Source organism: Clavelina lepadiformis, chromosome 4, assembly GCF_947623445.1.
Source record: "Clavelina lepadiformis chromosome 4, kaClaLepa1.1, whole genome shotgun sequence".
Classification (NCBI taxonomy): Eukaryota; Metazoa; Chordata; class Ascidiacea; order Aplousobranchia; family Clavelinidae; genus Clavelina; species Clavelina lepadiformis.
In genome coordinates, this window is record NC_135243.1 from 16,204,306 (window position 1) to 16,222,842 (window position 18,537).

At 35.2% G+C, this 18,537-nt stretch overlaps 2 protein-coding genes and 1 long non-coding RNA gene across 3 annotated transcripts; 2 read left to right on the forward strand and 1 right to left on the reverse strand.

The window, feature by feature from the left end:
- The first annotated feature begins 166 nt into the window (after positions 1-166).
- On the forward strand, positions 167-2,576 carry LOC143453004 (general transcription factor II-I repeat domain-containing protein 2A-like). Its single transcript, XM_076954155.1, has 3 exons — positions 167-1,055; positions 1,169-1,350; positions 1,531-2,576. Exons 1-3 carry the CDS (start codon positions 451-453, stop codon positions 2,574-2,576), a joined length of 1,833 nt encoding a protein of 610 aa, XP_076810270.1. The 5' UTR covers positions 167-450.
- A 1,796-nt stretch (positions 2,577-4,372) lies between these two features.
- LOC143452017 (uncharacterized) lies at positions 4,373-5,365 on the reverse strand. The gene is made up of 3 exons (XR_013114935.1): positions 5,304-5,365; positions 5,128-5,231; positions 4,373-4,491 (listed from the first exon to the last, which is right to left on the reverse strand). It is a non-coding gene; the product is annotated as an uncharacterized LOC143452017 (long non-coding RNA).
- Positions 5,366-10,383: 5,018 nt separating this feature from the next.
- LOC143452184 (uncharacterized) lies at positions 10,384-17,679 on the forward strand. Its single transcript, XM_076953054.1, has 3 exons — positions 10,384-10,622; positions 14,333-15,376; positions 15,946-17,679. The coding sequence occupies exons 2-3, from the start codon at positions 14,510-14,512 to the stop codon at positions 17,167-17,169; spliced, it is 2,091 nt and encodes a 696-aa protein (XP_076809169.1). The 5' UTR covers positions 10,384-10,622; positions 14,333-14,509; the 3' UTR covers positions 17,170-17,679.
- The last annotated feature ends 858 nt before the right edge of the window (positions 17,680-18,537 follow it).

Sequence of the window (18,537 nt, forward strand, 5' to 3'; positions counted from 1 at the left end):
AAACCTACGCAATGGAAAAAGGGATAGGCTATACCAAGGTTGTTCAAATGGCGGATCGCGATCCGGATCCGGATCTTTTCAACTTTTTATATGGATCTTTAAATGTAGCCTTGAAAAAAAAACTTTTGAAACTTCCTTTTTTTTCAAAAAAAAAAGTTTTTTTTTTCAAGAGAAACTTTTTTTTTCCAAAAAAACTTTCACTTTTTATGTGGATACTAATTGCCAGGGTTGAAATTAATTTTTTGAATTTATAATAGCATAATTTTGCTCCCTCTCAGCATTAAAGCGTATCGTTTTCGTTTACTCATTTACACACCACTAACTCGACTAACTATTCTCTTGTCTTCTCTTCTCGCGGTCAGCTGGTTTTCTGCACAGCGGGGGGCCGCGGCGAAACAAAAAACTTCTAGAAATGCATCACTTGTACAAATCATCAGAGTTATTATCAACATGGCCAGTAAGAAGCGGAAAATTGATCTAGAAAACAGACAATTCAATGGTGAATGGACTGAAGATTACTTGTTTGTGCTCAACCCAAGCAATAAACCCAAATGTTTATTGTGTGACTGCACTCTAAGCATGATAAAGAGTCAAAACATCAAACGACATTTCTTTACTCATCATAAACATTTTAATGAGAAGTACAAGCCTGGCTCATGGGCCAGAAAACAGAAAGTTGCGTGTTTAGATAAGTCTGCCAGCTCTCAGAAACAATGCCTCTCAACATTTGTGTCTGAGCAATCAAAAGCCACAGAAGCAACACTCAGCATCAGTCACATTCTGGGCAAGCGGATGATGACATACAGTGATGCTGAAGCTGTTAAAGAATGCATTGTTGAAGCAGTAAAAATCATGCATCCAAGTAAGAAAGAAGTGATCACCAGCATGACAACTCTCCCGCTCTCCAGATTGACATGTACACGGAGATGCACTGATATCGCTGAGGATTTGCATGACCAGGTGTTGATTGAAGTCAAGGACGCTGATTGCTATGCACTAGCTTTAGATGAATCAACAGATATTACTAATTGTGCCCAGCTTGCAGTATTTGTTAGGTGAGTTGATATTATAAGTATAATATTGGTTGTAAATGGAAAATTTCATTGCAAGTCCAGTGTCAAAAACATTTTGTATATATTTTATTTTTTGTACGCAAATTTGCATGCAGGTACTTTCACCACGGAGTGTTCAATGAAGAACTGCTTGCACTGATCACACTACATGGCAATACTACAGCAGCTGCGATATATGATGCACTCATAAGCAAACTTAAGGAGCTTCAGTTGCCAATTCAGAACATTTGCGCACTTTCCACTGATGGTGCACCCGCCATGATAGGAGCATGTCATGGTATGTCATTCATTACTCATTACAGTTGTATGTATGTCATTACAAATGTATTAAGTCTAATAAATATTTCATTGCACAAAATCTAACATAGCATAGCGGCCATAGCCTAATTATTTGTATTGACATACCTCAAGAGGTAATATGACTTTACAGTAAATAACTCTTCCAATTTTTATGTAGGTGTAGTCACCAACTTGAGAACCGAGTACTGTCCTGATCTGATAGTAATCCACTGCATCATCCACCAATCCGTACTATGTGCCAAGCTGTCCGGAGACTTCCAAGAGCTAATGACTGATGCAATGAAACTAATCAATAAACTGAAAGCAAACTCATCTCTAAAGCACCGGCAACTAAGGAACTTTCTAGATCAGCATAATGCTGAATTTTGTGACTTACTCACGCATAATAACGTGAGATGGCTAAGTAAGGGCAATGCTTTGAAAAGGCTGTGGGACCTTCGTAAAGATTTGGTCATGTTTTTGAATGAAAAGGGTCAAACTAGTACTCTGCTTGAAGGTACCAATCTATGTAACTTGGCTTTCCTTGCTGACTGTTTTACCCATCTAAATACTCTGAACTTGAAGCTCCAGGGCAAGGGGCACACTATCATTCAGCTGTGGTCAGCAGTGAAATCTTTCAAGCAACAGCTGTTGCTATTCGTTTCAGATATCACCAAAGACATGCTCCACTTTCCATGCTTGAAAGTGACTATACAAGAAGTTAGCTGTGATAATGATTGGTCATGCTTTGTCGAATTTCTGCAAAATTTGGACACTGAGTTCTGTAACAGGTTCAAGGAATTTTATGAAATCAGTTCAGTTATAGAACTAATTTCACATCCACTGTCTGCTGATGTTAATGGCACTTGGAAAACACAACTTTCCACTGAATATGCATTGCTGGTGTCTAAAATGCAGGTAGAACTTTGTAATCTTAAAGGAGATGAGATTTGTATCGCAGATCCAAATGTGTTTTGGTTATCACTTGTAACCTTGGAAAGGTACCCAGTTATAACCAGGCTGGCTAGAAGGATCCTTACTTGCTTCGCTTCTACGTACCTTTGTGAGTCGTTGTTTTCATCAATGAATTTTGTAAAAAACAAGCATAGAACGAGTCTCACAAATGCTCATCTTCATGAGCTTATGAGGATATCAGTAAGTGACAGAAAGCCCCGATTCGACGCTATTGTGAGATCTAAACCAACTCATCATTTTTCTCACTGAAATAATCTTGGAGCTGTAGCACACTTCACTTTTGACTATTACAAAGTTATTAATATGTTGTAGGGTACATTTTCATGAATAAAGCACCATAAAAATTAAAGCATGTCCAATATATTTACTATTCATATTTAGTGGATCATCATGTTGTCAGGTTTGGCTGTGGTGGATCATGGCAGAAATCATTTGAACACCCCTGGGCTATACAGTGACTTTCTCAGAAATGATTTGCAACGTTCTTAGTAGGCGTACAGATTTTGGAAACTGGTTAAAAAATATGGATTCATCTCACAAAGCAGCAAAATATGTTTACTAATTTATAATAAGATCATAAATCCAGAATTAAAAGAATGAACAGCGTAATCGGTAGATTTTTAGGACAAATTTTATCACAAATAGTTTTACTTGAGGACATTTTACGGAATGACCGCGATAACACAATACAATATTTAAAAATGTAAAGCATTAAGAATTAAGACCACAGTTTATGATAGTATAACCATTGTATATAGTTCAAGGTAATTACCTTACCACGTTTAGTACTTCACTTATGTCACCACACAAACAAATAAAATTGGTACGCCTACAAAACATTTACGTGATGGCTTAATTTCGTTTTTGGGATCAATTTAATTTAATTATTTTTCATTTCAAACTATAAAAAGCACCATTATATGCGATAATTAGTTTTAGTGGAACAAGCACGGGCCCACATTTATCAGCAGCGCTGTTTCATTGCTCAAACAAATGTTGCTATCCCTTTAGAATTGCCTGAAAACCAAAAATAGGTCAAATTTCGTTCCCAATTGTGGCCGGTAACACTATATCCTGCAGTGATTTGTAAATACAAGAGACCTCCAACAAACTGCATCAACAAATTTCTTGCAAGGCGAACTACAAACCTGAACTGTAAAGTTTTCTACGCTTTCCTCAAAAACTAGCTTTCTTGGTTGGGCAAATAAAGATGATTTTTTAGGAAACACAATTCACGTTGTAAAAACACAGGTCACCAAATTTAAAATCAATTTTCGCTATGTAGCTAACTAATTTTTGCTGCTGATACACCCAAATAACTTCTTCTTGACTCAGCTCAACTGGACCATCACAGGGGCTGGGATTAAACTTCACCCTTTTTTTCAAGGGTAAACACGCCTTTTTGAAGTAAAGTGAAATCTTTATTTTTACTTGGACTTTCTTATAGTTAAGAATATGCCTTAAACAGCAAACAAATCATTACATGGTTTTTGTGTAATATCGATTGCATGTGATACCAACAAAGTTCTAAAAATCGTTGCTTAAATTAAATAATCAATTTAGTTGATAATAATATATTTTACACAAGGTACGCCATCTGTCGAAATAACTCTATCGAAAATCATCTTCAAACTCAATTGTAGACTATAGAAGATAAAATTATTTTACAACGCTTCGCTACGTTGCAACTTATGTTAAGCTATTTGTGAACCATGCCACTTTACATAAAAGGGTGGTTTTACACCTGAGTAGGTGAGTTTTCCGCCCTTGGAGTTTGTCAGTAAACACAAGGTATAGTCAAAAACGTTTGCTTTTAATCTAAAATTTCAATTTTTCATTTGGGTATCGTGTACAGGGTAAACAATACGTTACGGAAATACACTTGTTGTGGCTTTATAGTTTTGTGTAAACTTCACCGTGCTTCCGGTTGCGCCTCAGACACGGTGACATGCTTGACTTGCGTTATAAAGCTGCTGTTGGGGTCAGAGTAACAAAGTAATTCACATGAAATCGCACTTCGAGCGCCTACGATAAAGTTTCTGTCATTGCACGAACATTTCAATACTTTATCACCTTACCGTTAATGACGGCTTGAATTACAACAGGGTTATAACCATAAATTGTAAGTCCAAGGGGATATCTGCCACGGAAAATCGTGATTGATCTGAAAGTAGAAGAGATTTGCAATGTCCTAGTTTATATTTATTTATTACACAATTAGAAAAGATATACGAAACATAACCTGCGTAGAATACGTGCATCTATATTACCAGGTTTGTCCATAGAATTGTAAGGATGGGTCGAGACAGTGGACATAAAAATTGTCATCATCCCATTCCCATCAACAGTTTTTAGTATACCGGGATAATAATAATAAAAATTTGTGGGCTAAACATTAAATAATGATATACAGGCTATATATTGTATTTTCGTAAAAAGGGAAACAGGCATAAAGTGTGCTATATGGACAAACCTGGAAATTACCCACGTTTGTAGAAACTTCAACAAAAATAGAAAAGTATACTTAATAACATAACATCAATATTAGGGCAATTTTCTATTTACACGAAAGACCTATATATATATATATATATATATATATATATATTTATTAACCAAATTCTATAAACTCTTAAACGTAACCATAAAACCCCAAGCTTGCGTTAATCATGTCGTTTTTGCCTGAATTTTTCGGTCTAATTTGTTTTGCAGGTAATGTTTTTTGTTTGGTGTGTTTGGAAAATTCAAACTATTGGTTTAAATATAGTTTCAAATCATTTCACCATGCCAAACACTTTACCTTGTGCATGCCACAGATGATTTTGTTTCTCCGTTATCCTGAATTTGAATATCGCAGCAACTGCCAGGTTGAAAAAATGCATTGTGATATTCATAATTGATGTCCTGGAATAGATGTACAAAGCAAAACAATTGTTGAACGTTTTCTAAAGAAAAAAATTGAAAATTTGCATTTACCTCATGTTTAGTTTTTTCGGATGGTGCATCCCACTGCTCTTGTATAAAGTATTCATACAGACCTTTGTGATTATTTGGAATAAAATACCTACGAAGCAAATGTTTACAGTTATGGCTGATATGTATAGAGCTTTGTTATGCTGAAAAATGTCTTACAGTTAAATCTTAAAAACTATAATTACGGTAAGCATTGTATCCTACTTAGCTTGACCAAGCAAACTTTGACCGTATACGGTATACATGTATATATACATGTAAATATGAATAATCGTTAGCTATCGTGTATAAAAGGTAATTTGAGGACATCCGCACTGGTGCAATGCATAGTTTTAATAAATAAATAAAGTTAAGACGTTTTCGAAATAATTACGTTACGTTACAATATTTGTGATATACGCCGATACCACTTATGGTGTCAGCGTAGAACAAAAAATAAAAATAACAAATTTGCTATGACTTGTACTTAAACTTGAATTGATTAACATGACATGACTTGACTATATAGGATTCAGAATAAATTAAAATAACTTAAGTTGCGTCGCAACTCGATCTCAACCATAAAAACTTGTTTTCATCACTAACTCATGTTACAATAATTCTCCAAAAAAAAAACAGGTAAAATTCTTCTTACTTTAATGTTTGTGCCAGTTTTTGACCTTCATCTATGTGCTGAAAACCACGTGCTACTTTAGTAGCAAATTTTTCGATATCTCGTTGTTTCGAATAAACTTTGATTGCTTTAACTAGGTTTTGAATCTCGAAAGGATGAATTTTCATAAGTCTCTTCATCTGAAAAGCATTTTTGGGTAACTTTGATAAGTTTGATGGTGGCTGAATCGTGTTAATCCAATACATAGTAAAAGATAAAACAAGATAGAAGTTGTCACTCTGATGTAAACTTTATTTATGATCCTTCTACACGAGCTTTCACAAGCATAAGCTTGTTTCTTCAGGTGTACTAGGAGATGATAAGTTTGTCTAGATTGCCAAGATATTTGTTAGTTTGCAGTTTTGTGATTTGTTTCTGGAGTAACATATATATCATAATAATAGTTTTCAAATAGTTTTTAGGAAATATTGTTACATCAGCTAGGCCTACGTTCGTGTATGTTTGTGAAACCGTTACAAATTACTTAAAATAAACAACTTTTTTTAAATTGGCCATAACGATGCCGGAACACAAAAGTGTTACATAACATAATGGTACAAATCAGAAAAATTTCATTAAGATGTAAGTTGTATACTTTACCTTTGACACAAAGTCGTAAGCTTTTGTATGTCCAGTCGATAGTGTGACCTCACTAATATCTTCTGTAATGCTTGACATGAGCTGAAGCGGAGCATCTGGGGCTTTATAGGTGGATATGATGCAAATATTTGCCCCACCACATCGACAGCTTTTTCTGAGAATATTACGAGCTTGGGTATGCGATGTCACATATTTGTCATCGACCTTCAAACGCAAGACGAAGAATTACGTTTGTAAAATTTTCAAGGTCATAAGCAAACCATTGCATATTATTAGGTTGTTGGAAATACCTTAATGAGAACGTCATTTTCTTTTACATTTGCCTGACTTGCTGAACTGAATGGTTCAACGTGGCTAATGATGACAGGTAAAGTCCCAGACAATGTAAGACCGTAAAGATTATACACGGATGATCGACCACTATAAATTTGATAGAAATCATCTGAAAACTTCAATCGAGCCAACAATATCAATAATCTTATAAAAAAAACTTTGGCCTAACTTGTAAAATGACGAAAATAGACAATGAAACTACAGGCCTTTTTTAAACTATAATATAAACTTGGATTTTGAGGAAATGGTGCTACAGTCACTGATACTTCTGTACAATAACCCTGATTGCAATATAGCATTTATATATACTTTTCATTGTGATTGTTTGTTAACTTACACAAGCGCCACCTTCCTCAGTTTGGAAACAACCCCCAGACTAGGGAGTGGTGGAAAAGCCAACCCGGAAACTAATTCCTTAATTCTTTCGGATGATAAGTCTCCAACGTTATGTTCATTTAGCTGCAACAAATCATACTGTTTGGTCAGTCTCTACAACACTACTCTACAGCCTACTCTTCCATACAACATCGCTTCTACAACTATGATATAATTCATCTGATTATGCTAGGTAACAACACTCTATGAGTTGTAAAAAATGCTATATCCCGTATTATGTACAGTATATAAATAAAACTATAGAGGTCGCTTTCCGACAAACTAAAAAACTCCAACCCAAGAAAAGTTTCAGAAACTTTTGCGTTTGAAACCTGCCTTTTTTATTTTGTATTATGGTGATTTTAAGTTCTATGACCTATAAGCATGAAGTTGAAAAGTTTTGTTAAAAACTTTACAATTAACTTTTTTTCGTGATCCGTTAAACTGAAAATGACTAGCTAGTCAGTAAACTTTGGTTTAAAAAATTGTGGATTTCTTAAATAAAAAACCCTAAGACAATTTTTTCTGTAATATAACTGTATTGAAACCTTTAGGGAACCATATAACGAGTATGTAGAATGTTTGACAAAATTTTTGTTTATTTTTTAATTAGTATAACGATACAAATAAAACTCCAGTTATTGCAAGAACTGCAATTGAGACGGAGAACATATTTGAATTTACCTGTAAAATTTGATCACCAGCTTGTAAACCAGATCTACCAGCATCGCTATCTTTTTCCACAGATACGACGTATGAAGGTCCATCGCCATAGATGTGAAAACCAAATCCTTCTGGCCAACTAATTACTCTATTTGGCATCTTTGACTTCAACGATAAATCGCTTTCATATCTACCAAAAATTTCGTTATTTGTTATCGAATCACTTTTTAGTTTTCTCAGCAAATAAACTATTTCCAACTCCTTCCCTAGAGTTCCTTTCAGGTTTATCAATAGTTTCATAAAATATGCATAAGTATGGTGGCTTATATAAACAGCCAACCCAAGTTCGTGTCACATTTGAAGCATGTCTTACAATGATTTCCTTTTTTATGTTCGTTTTTTATTTGGTGTAGCTGAATATCTAATGTAAATGTAACAGCTTTTCGATTGAAATCACTTAGACATCAAATTTCCTATCACCAATGACAATTTCATTGCAGAACCGACAGTTTATTTATTCTGATAAAAAATAAGCAAAGTGTTTTTTAATACTGCAGTCGTGTGGTGAGTTGAAAAATATTACGTTCGCCGCTATACAGCGTATTGTGACCTTTATAAATGGCAATAACAACAGGCGAACGAGGAATTTCCTTACATATGGCGTGTTAGGTGTTGCGTGAAGTTTTTCATAATATTTTGATTTTGGTGCATATAAAAGCAGCACAAATATTGAGATAATTATTTTATCATCATTACTTAATTATTTGATAAGCGGATGAAACAATTTATAGTATAATAAATTAATAGAATAGTTTTATAAAAATACAATTGCAAAACATACCACAAAGTAGGCTAACTTAAAACGTAATTAATTAATCAGTTGCAAAAACTCCTAAATGCACAGCATACTAATGTATAATGCGGTTGTATTGATGCTGCTACAAGCTTGTACAACAAGAATAATGGTCATTATCATTATAGGCCCACTTCTTTAATGGAAAACTATCCTTTGTTTTTCTTGATTGGTACTGTTGTTTAGTTTTACAGAGTACCACTATTATCATTACAACATGCATTTCAGGATAATTGAAGGGTAACATTAATGTCAAACATTGTAATTTGAAAACTTCAAGTACTGCATGTATTGCTATAACGATTCAGCTGAAATGAGCATCCTTAGGTGTATCAAGGAGTTACAGCCCTGTCAACTCAATACCGGGCGATTTAACTGTGTTGGTAATTGGTGTTAAATAAATTTATCATTGGTTAAGTTGTCAAAGAATGTGTTGACATGTGAAATCAACATAAATGCTGACGAAAGGCGCTTAAAAAGAGTATAAGCCTAACATATACGGGGTCCGCTATTTTTAGCCCGACACTTGTGCTGTCGAAATGTTTGGGTAATTTTGAAGTTTTCTGCTGCGTACGAACCGTGCAACGCTATAGGTGATGCTGCTTCTTAGACTTTATTTTAAATAGACCAGGAATATGAGATCAACACCATCAAATGTGTCACCCCCGCCAAGCCACATGTGGCCAAACTATAAGCGACTTCTATAAGCTTCACTTTCTGAAGGGTCGTCATGAAGAACTACTTTGTGTATAACATCTCGTATCGTTTTAGGCTAATTTTTTCTGCCCAATTTCAAAATTCTGGTAGCCGTGACAGGTTGTAGTAGCCTACCTAGTTTTCTTTAAGAAATAACTCACAGTACAGTGTTGTAATGACCCGAGTCGCATTTTTAAATGACTTGACTTGACTCGAGTCAATGCTTGAAATGACTTTACTTGACTCGAGTCTCGGAAAGTAAGTTGACCACGTCGTTAAATCTTGGTTGTTAATTTATTGACCAATTGAATTGCAGACATTTGATTTCGTTACGAACGATCGGTTAAAGGTATAGCCAATGACATGACTTGATTTGAATTGCATTATATTTTAACTTGACTTCACTTGATCCAATCAGTAATTTGACTCGACTTGACTTAAGTCAACTTCCCAAATGACTTGACTTGACTCGAGTCCTAAAAAAATGACTTGGTTACAGCACTGCCACAGTATGTTTGCCATGATTTTGCAGATTCTTGATCGTTTTTTGGCGCCCTTTAGATTATGCCTCAATGCGGTCAGTTTCCGGTGTTACGGCAACCGAAGCATATTGAATTGCAAAAATCGGTTGGCGCAGATGATACAGGGATAACAAATAGAAGAGCATTCTTACACCGGTAACCGCAGTAAAAGAAAATGTTACAAATACGACCTGATTTTATGGTCTCCTTGCCTAAAGGCAATAGGCATAGTTCACCATTTGACTCCGCAATTTAATACTGTCATAAATTATGCCCTGAAGTCGGAATATGTCCGTTACCGTTCCACCGAAGAAAGAAAAATGTACAGAATTTTCTTTTGATCTCAACACAAGCTACAAAAAAGGCAAAATTGGTGCACGATTTTGCTGAGAGATTTTTTTGCAGTTTACCGCTAGCTGGTTGGAATGGGTATACTTGCATGCTCTTCCTTCGTATTACATGATAAGTAGACTAATTGTTAAATTTCGTCATGGCAATGCGAGGAGGACAGCAATGACCAGAAAACTCAATGTGGAAAACTGCAAACAATTCTTCAGATCTGTAGGCCTATCTGAAAAGTGTTCAGGTTTGCTATATACCATTTGGAACGCTGACAATCTTACTAGACGGTAAGCTTTCATTTTAATTTCAGGTGCCTTTTCTGTACATTAAATATTTTTAGTGTTTCTTGTGGGTCTGGCTACTTAGGCCATTTTAAAGTATTTGTGTTGTCACATTGGTATAAAGTTTGTCTATATTACTATTACTGGCCTATTTATTTCCTTGGTATGATTATTATGGATTAAAAATAGTTATTACTCGGTGTTTATGTTATTGCTATAAGCTTCAAGTAGAGTTGTAAGAAAACAATATTTATAAATCTGCTGTAACGTAGTTTTTAAAATTTTAGTTTCAAAAAATTTTATTATTTTTTAATGTGCAAATCTAATATTATTCTTTTATGTTGCATTAGGCAATTTCGTTAGGTTAAGCTATGAATATTTAGAATGAGTTTAATTAAAACATTTGGTTCCCAATTTGCAAATATTTATTTGCTTGTGTCTAAGGAATAAGCCTTAAGCAATAGTATCACCAGCTAACACGAGACTTGTAGAACCAGTTAAGGCGACCACTTCCAGCAAATTATTATCCTTCTTTAGAAGCTAGCCGCTTCCTTTTTTCTTAATCGCTCATGCTCCAACCGAAATGATTGTACTGTAATGATATTACTTTGAAAAATTATCACGTTTAAATTATTAATATCACATCAGAGCAATTTGTGTCAGGAAATCTACACGTCATGCAAGATTTAGAAAGCCGCAACATTTCACACCCAAATTTAACGTCGTAAAACCATCGCAAATGAATAACTTAGTGTAACCGGTTTGGCGTTAAGCCGTTGAGCATGCGCCAGCACATGCGCACACATTGCTTGATCAGGCGTTGAGCGCATGATAGAATTCTAAATTTTGGTTTCAAGAAAAACTTGGTTAGAGAGAACAAGGTCACAGTGATGACGTATACAAAAGCACCCATAATAATGAGCATGCTACATACAAGATTGGTACAAACTGTCAATCATTAGACACATTATTTGTAAGAGGCACTTCATAAAAAGCAATACATAGATTGCAGACTATAGAAGTAGGCTATAAAAGCTGCAGCTTCCGAGAAAAACTCTGGCATAGTCAAAGCAAAAAGTTAAGAAAAACTTCTCTTATTTGTAAGCCCATTCTGTGTTCTGTTGTGCTATGTATACTTTCGAATGTGATACCTAGGAAATTGTTTGGTTTTGTTCAAAACATTGCAATTAGCTCCATTGCTGTCAATCTAATTAGGTACATTATCTTAAAACTTCACAGGTCGGCATTTTCTCAGTGAACTTTGATTTAAAACTATTCAAAGTTTGACCAAAGTTAAGAAACTTCGTTCAGGATTTCAGGAAACTTCTACTAAAATATTCTTTTCCAAAAAAATACACGGCTAAGTTAGGCCATTAGAAGCTCCAGTTCAAAGATTCTTATTAAAAATTATATGTGTTCAATTATATATCTTTACAAGGAGCTTAAAATGGCATTTTTTGAATTTCTTTATAGAATATGTGCAATACATACTTTTAAATATGTGTAACAAACGTTTTTTATCAAAGTTCCGTCAATTAAAAATTAATTTATTTTTAAAACTTCCTATATCTCTAGAGCGTTATTATTACAAAGTCTATATTTTTATAATAATTGTAAGGCGATGCAAACTATAATAAAAAATTCACGTCAAAAAGTTGTTTGCTAACATTTATTTTACTTTTTTAACAAGATTATGCCATCAAAAAAGTTTTGCTTCTTTTTAGTTTATTTTAAACCTCATAACAAATTTTAGTACTTTGTGCCATGAAAAAACTTACTTTTATAAATATTATTTCAACATATGATCAAAATATAAATTCATAATGATGAAACCATATGTTTAAAAAACGAACTAATCGCAACAACGCTTTTTTATAAACGTCAGAATTAGCATGGGTTTTTAAATTCTATTTTTTCACGTTGTTTATATGAAAATTTACATTCTGTCACGATATGGAATAATGATTAGCAGGTGTTTTATAATATTGACAAATATCTTTGACAGTGTTGACCTAAATTGCCCAGATTACGCAATGAAGTGACGTTAGGCATTCAAACAAACAAGTGATATTTCTAAATTATAATACACCGTAATTAAAGGTGGAGGTATTGTGTTTACATTGTTTAGAAATCTTTTTCATGAAATTATCACGACTGCTGACGTAAAACTCTTTTGTAATTTAATAATTTAGTATAGGCTAAACGGCATGAGAACTAAATGAGTCTCATAATCTGCCGCTAACATCGTCTATACTCTATGCAGACGATGACTTACGTCACGCCAAGAGAAAAGTCTTTATGGTAATTTTCAGTATAACTTAAAATTTAAAAACGACTTCGTAGTACTCAAACGTAAGAAATTACGTGTTCCTCTGTATTCCTAGACGTATAGACGTTGTTTGCTGTGATTTATGTATCTTATGGTTAGTCGTCATAATAATGCCTCCGGCACATCAAAAGAACGCTCAGAGTTAATAAGCCTACGCTTTCTTTAGTATAGGGGACGCGGTTAACTTCGTACAATCAGTGAAACCGGCCAGTGTTATGTTCTGTTTAAGCAAGGCAGATGTCATTTTGCAGTTCTTGTCTGAAAGCATATTGATGTCATGAAATTGGATGAAAGAACTTACGTAAAACATACAATGATCTTTGGGTTTAAAATATACGGACTTGCATGAAAACACGTTAGAAAAAACGTCCAAAAACGCTAAAACAAAGCGAATCTCCACGAGTCTGGTAGTTTACACGCAGTCACTGGCTCATTTAATTATACACAGGCAAGCAGGAGTAACGTAGATGCGTATCGTGTAGCAATCTTTTGAATAACATATGCTGTAAAACCTAAGATACTTATGAGCGCGTAATTTACTGTTTACAGCTTTACACGTTCTTATAATCCAGGTAATTCGCTTAAGGCAAATTCTCAGCAATTCACTTCTATAGTTTGGTTGTCACGAAATACCGTAGGGATAGAGTTAGGCAATACCAACTGCAAGTGTATGTTAAACTAAGACTGTTGAATTGGTTGTAAATAAAGCGTCATTTTCTATTAGGAGTATGTTCTTATGCGTATGATACCTCACCAAAGCATAGGAAAACGGATTTTTTTTTGTCAAAACGTGAAATTCTGAAAATTGTTGACAACTTTTGTGAAAATGTATATTCTTTAAATTACAGAACATGAGTCAATGACCACAATAAAAAGGTTGTTTAAAAATTAAAGTCAAGTAAATAGTGTTTGATAAAGTTTATAAAGGAAATGAAGAATTAAAGAGAAAATAAGATTAAAGGAAAATTAGAATAAGTTTTCATTCATACGTAATCAATCTGCGTCGAGTGTTGAGCGAGCGGTGTCTTCGTTAAACTAATATATTTGAACTTTGTGAGAAGCACCAGGCTATGCTATATACCAGTGCTTGTCATAGCCTGCACGTTAAAATCTCGAGCTGTTTTTTGGCTGTACAAAAGATCACGTTTTCAGTCACTGGTGAGAGGAATGTTTTCAAAAAGATTTGGCAAATAATCTTAGCGCACTGAAATTTTGATAACTTTAAGCGGCAAACGTACAAGAATTCAAATTTCATTGCACGTTGATACAACAGAAAAAATTTACTTATTCTGATGAAAAAATTGTGTATCGTGTGAATGTAGTATATAGGCTCTATAGTGATACATCCCATAAAAATAAATCAACAACCGTATTTCATTTTTTGCAGGTGTTAGAGACGCGGTGTTGTATAGTTCTGTCACGTGGCGTGCACAACTGCAAGGAGTGCTCGAATTTTTCACGACGACAGTTTTTATTATCAAAAAAGGGTGACTCTTGTATTATCGGACGCAGTCTCCAATTGTTCCATTGACTTTCATACAACGCTCCAAAACCTCCCCAAAGCATGAGACAAGTTGTTCGATCCTTTCTCGGTCCAAAAAAGGAGGAAGACTTTGAAGAAAACACTACTACTAATAATAATAAAAAAAATTCCACCTTTCCAACAAGGTGTCGAAGTTTTGAGAGCTCAGCTAGACAAACCAAAAAACTTTTTCGCCAGACTCACTTACCAGAAAGAAGTCAGTCCTGCTTAGACAAAAGATCTTCCACGTTACAGCATTTAAAACCTCGACATACCGAAGAGTGGGACGTGAGCTCTCTTCAAGATTATCGTATAGATTCTTTTAGCGGCGCCGGAAGGACTGTATCATCACCAGCCCAAAGCAGAACATTTAAAAATGAATTACCTACTAAACTGAACCGTTCAGCAAGCACTTTTCAAATATCCTCTCAAGAGAATCCATCTAAAAAGCACTCAAGCGGAAATGGCTGGAAGACGTTTCAGAAGCAAGCGCAGACAAGACATTCCAACCAGTTAAACGCTTACGAAAATGAAAATTTAATATCGTCTGCAGAAAATTCATCATCTCATCAGGCAACGCTCCCCGAACGTCTGAATGAACAGCCATGTTCTCTAAAGCAAAGATCAGCATCGAGTTTAAATCTCAGTAATTTCGGCAGAAATCAACACGATTTTGGCAAACAACTTCCTCGAACGCTTTCACTATCTGCAACCGACTGCCCGCAGCTTCCTTCACGGCGTATGAGTCATGCATCAAATGCTAGTGAAAGGCTTATGTCCTGTATGGACACGTTGGAACATCTTAGCAAACGTTTGGAAAGTGTTACCAAAGTTTCTAAAGAAATAGATCATTTTCGTGAAGTGAATGACAAGCTAACAGCCATGCATATATCGCCCCTTACAGAAAAGGTACGTGCAATGTAAAATAGATGTTACCCCGTTTAAAAAATTGCAATCTAACTCTATACGCTTCATTTATTTCAAGGATATCTTGACACGTATAATGAACAGATAAACATGTTTCCAGTTAAAATATTGTAATTTAACTACGAAAAAGCGCTCAGAAAATGCACATCTTATCTTATGCATTGTCAGAAGCGTAGCGTTTTTATTCAACAATCCATTTGTGGCCTCGTTTATAATAAGCCGCCGCTCATATCACCATCAATGGTATTTTTTTCAGCTTATAAACTAGTGCAGTTTAGAATCATTTCAGAGTTTCATCTTGTTTATGCTTAACCTTATCCGAAACTTTTAATAATTTTTCAATTGTTTTGCCCTAATCAAATCGCGCATCCATCACAAAGAGTTACGTGGTTTGATTTCAGTGAAATATGAGTAAAAATATCACCTGCTTGGCGGTGGTAATAATATTATGATTATATGTATGGTAAAACATAGAAATATTTGAATAAATGCCAATTGTTTATTGGTTTTGATATTGTAGGTGTTCTACCTAAGCATCTCAATTTTTACAGGATAGTCAATCGCGTCATATTTCAAGAAGTGAGTGGAATGACGAACAGTACAATTTTCAAGAAATTCCCCAAAACCTTCCTCTGCCTCCACAGGAAACATGTTTCGACAATTTAAGCACGGATAGTGGTTTAGACTACGAATCCCCGAGCAGAAGAAACTATGCAAATAGATCGACCAGATCCAAACCTTTGCAACCTACCACCAAACCAGCATCTCGGTTTGACGACTCTAAACAAAACTTCACTGGCGAACAGCACATCAAACAACACAGTCATATTCGTTCTGATAGCATGAGCAGCGGATATTCCAGTGGCAGCAGCGGAACACATGGCTATTTCCAGCAATACGAAGTAGCTCCCCATCAGCCATATATCTCCCGAAGCAATTATAACGTCAATACCTTATCTGGGAATAAGAATAGTATGCCGATGTATGGGCACAGCAATGAAGTGGAGGACATTTATGGTTATGGCAGCTTTGGTTACGCCTCATCCAGTGTATACGATGAAGATCTCAATGAAGTCAATGGATGGTTCTATCTTCCTTCTTCAGCACACAACCAGCTACAACTGTACCCGGAGGAATATCCTACACATGGAGAATACAGTGCGCAACATGGTATATATGCAACGCAAAATACATCGTACCCTTCGTATCATCAGGGCCACAATCCCCACTTTGCGACCGACCAACTCTCGCATTGGCAACATGGCGAAAGATATGGACCATTGTCTGACAAGTTTTTAGATCCATCGGCTGGTATGTCACCACTGGCTGCTGCAATTTCTAATAATTACGCCGAATCAACAAGCAGTATTTCATCGATCGGTTCAAAACCAGATCGTGGTAAATATGGGTCGTTTCGCTGCCGAAACGGAATGGTTACCGCTGTAGTGCCCCCTAACGGCTACAATAGGCGACGAAAAACTGTACGATTTTCACAAACGGTAAAGCAGCGAGTAGAAACGGAAAGCAGTGAAATGAAGGATTCCACTTCTAATATAAAAGGTTATAGTGCAGAGAGTCCGTACGACGTGCCATCGTCTCAGCAAGCTTATGACGGATCTGAAGAAAATTTGATAGACGCAGAAGGTTCGTTGTGCGAACAACCAATTTATGAATTTCCTTCTGGTCATATTGAGAGTTCGTGTATGTGCTCAGACTGTATCCTTGCAAGAGGTAGCTGTCAACTGCAGTCTACCAAAAACTTGGTGTACTATTAAATATAAATAATCAATATCAACATATTCTCTTGTATAATTGTTTCTGATTAAATATACTAATCTGGCCGAAAGAGATTTATTTAACAATTATTTTAATTGTGCACATTTTATTTATGTGGTACTTCAAAACAATGAGTCGCTACTTCGGAACCTTTTAAGCAACATTAATGCGTACATATTCAACTTGTAGGTTAAAATTATGCCTTTGCAATGTCCAGAAAAACTTTTCGGAAACTTTCAAAACTATTTTACTTGTGCCTTGTATTGCATGCAATCTTAGGTGTGGCCTTAGAGTCATGTATAATAGATAACCGCGTAATATTTCGCTATGAAAGTCTTCAACGGTTGTTGAAAAGGGCTTTAAATTGTGTATCCTGTATACGCGTGTACCTATTATAATATCTTAAATATATACAATGATTTTATTTGTGCAATGCCAAATTCTGTTTATTATACCTTGTATCAAAGTGGTGCTGTAACTTTTATTAAATAAAATCTTGGAAAGTCAAATCTAAAAGTTCTCGTTATTGAAATAGCCATTTATAAATATAGCAGAAATCTTTTTTCAGTATAAGAATTATTTTTTGTCAGATATTTACTCACGTCAATACCATTTAACACCACGTCTGCCGTTTAACTTATAACTTATAGCTTCTCTGATTCTTGGGTGAAATACACAATAGACACACATCGTGTTTTATTTGTACCGCGTGAAGTAGATTACCGTTTCCCATACGCAGATCACTTATTCAGTTACTTGTTCATTATCGGTATAAAACTATATCTACAAATAGGTACAGATGAATAACTAACAAAGTATAACTTAGAGAGAGTTAAAACAGACTTTTTATACCAAATTGCTGAAATTAGCAAAAAGGAAGCAAATTTATTCATAATATTTATTTAGGGCTGACATGTTTCGGTTTTCCGTATAAGTCTTCCATCAGAGTACATCACTATCAATAATTACACGGTATATTTAAGTGACAAGACGTCGAAGTAAATTAAGAAATAGGAGCTCCCTTGCGATAGATTGGCGGTTGATTAAAGGTGTATAGGCATAGATGCATGGGCAGTCGGTGGCCTATTGCTTCGAAAGTAACGGCACCGGTATATCGCAAAACATGGTATGGTATGATAATATTTATCTTCGGACTGAGCAAAGTCATTGCACGACTTTAGCTCGGCGATGATTCCTCATCGCTCTATTATCAAGATAGCCTTTGCGCCAGTTCCGATAGTCACACATTTTTCATTATGATTTTTTGATTTCTTATATGTAATATTTCCCGAACTTAGAATTGTCTACCAGGTCCACTGAAAAGGAGCAACTGTCGTTAGTGCCTTGCCCAAGGGCATTACAAAGTC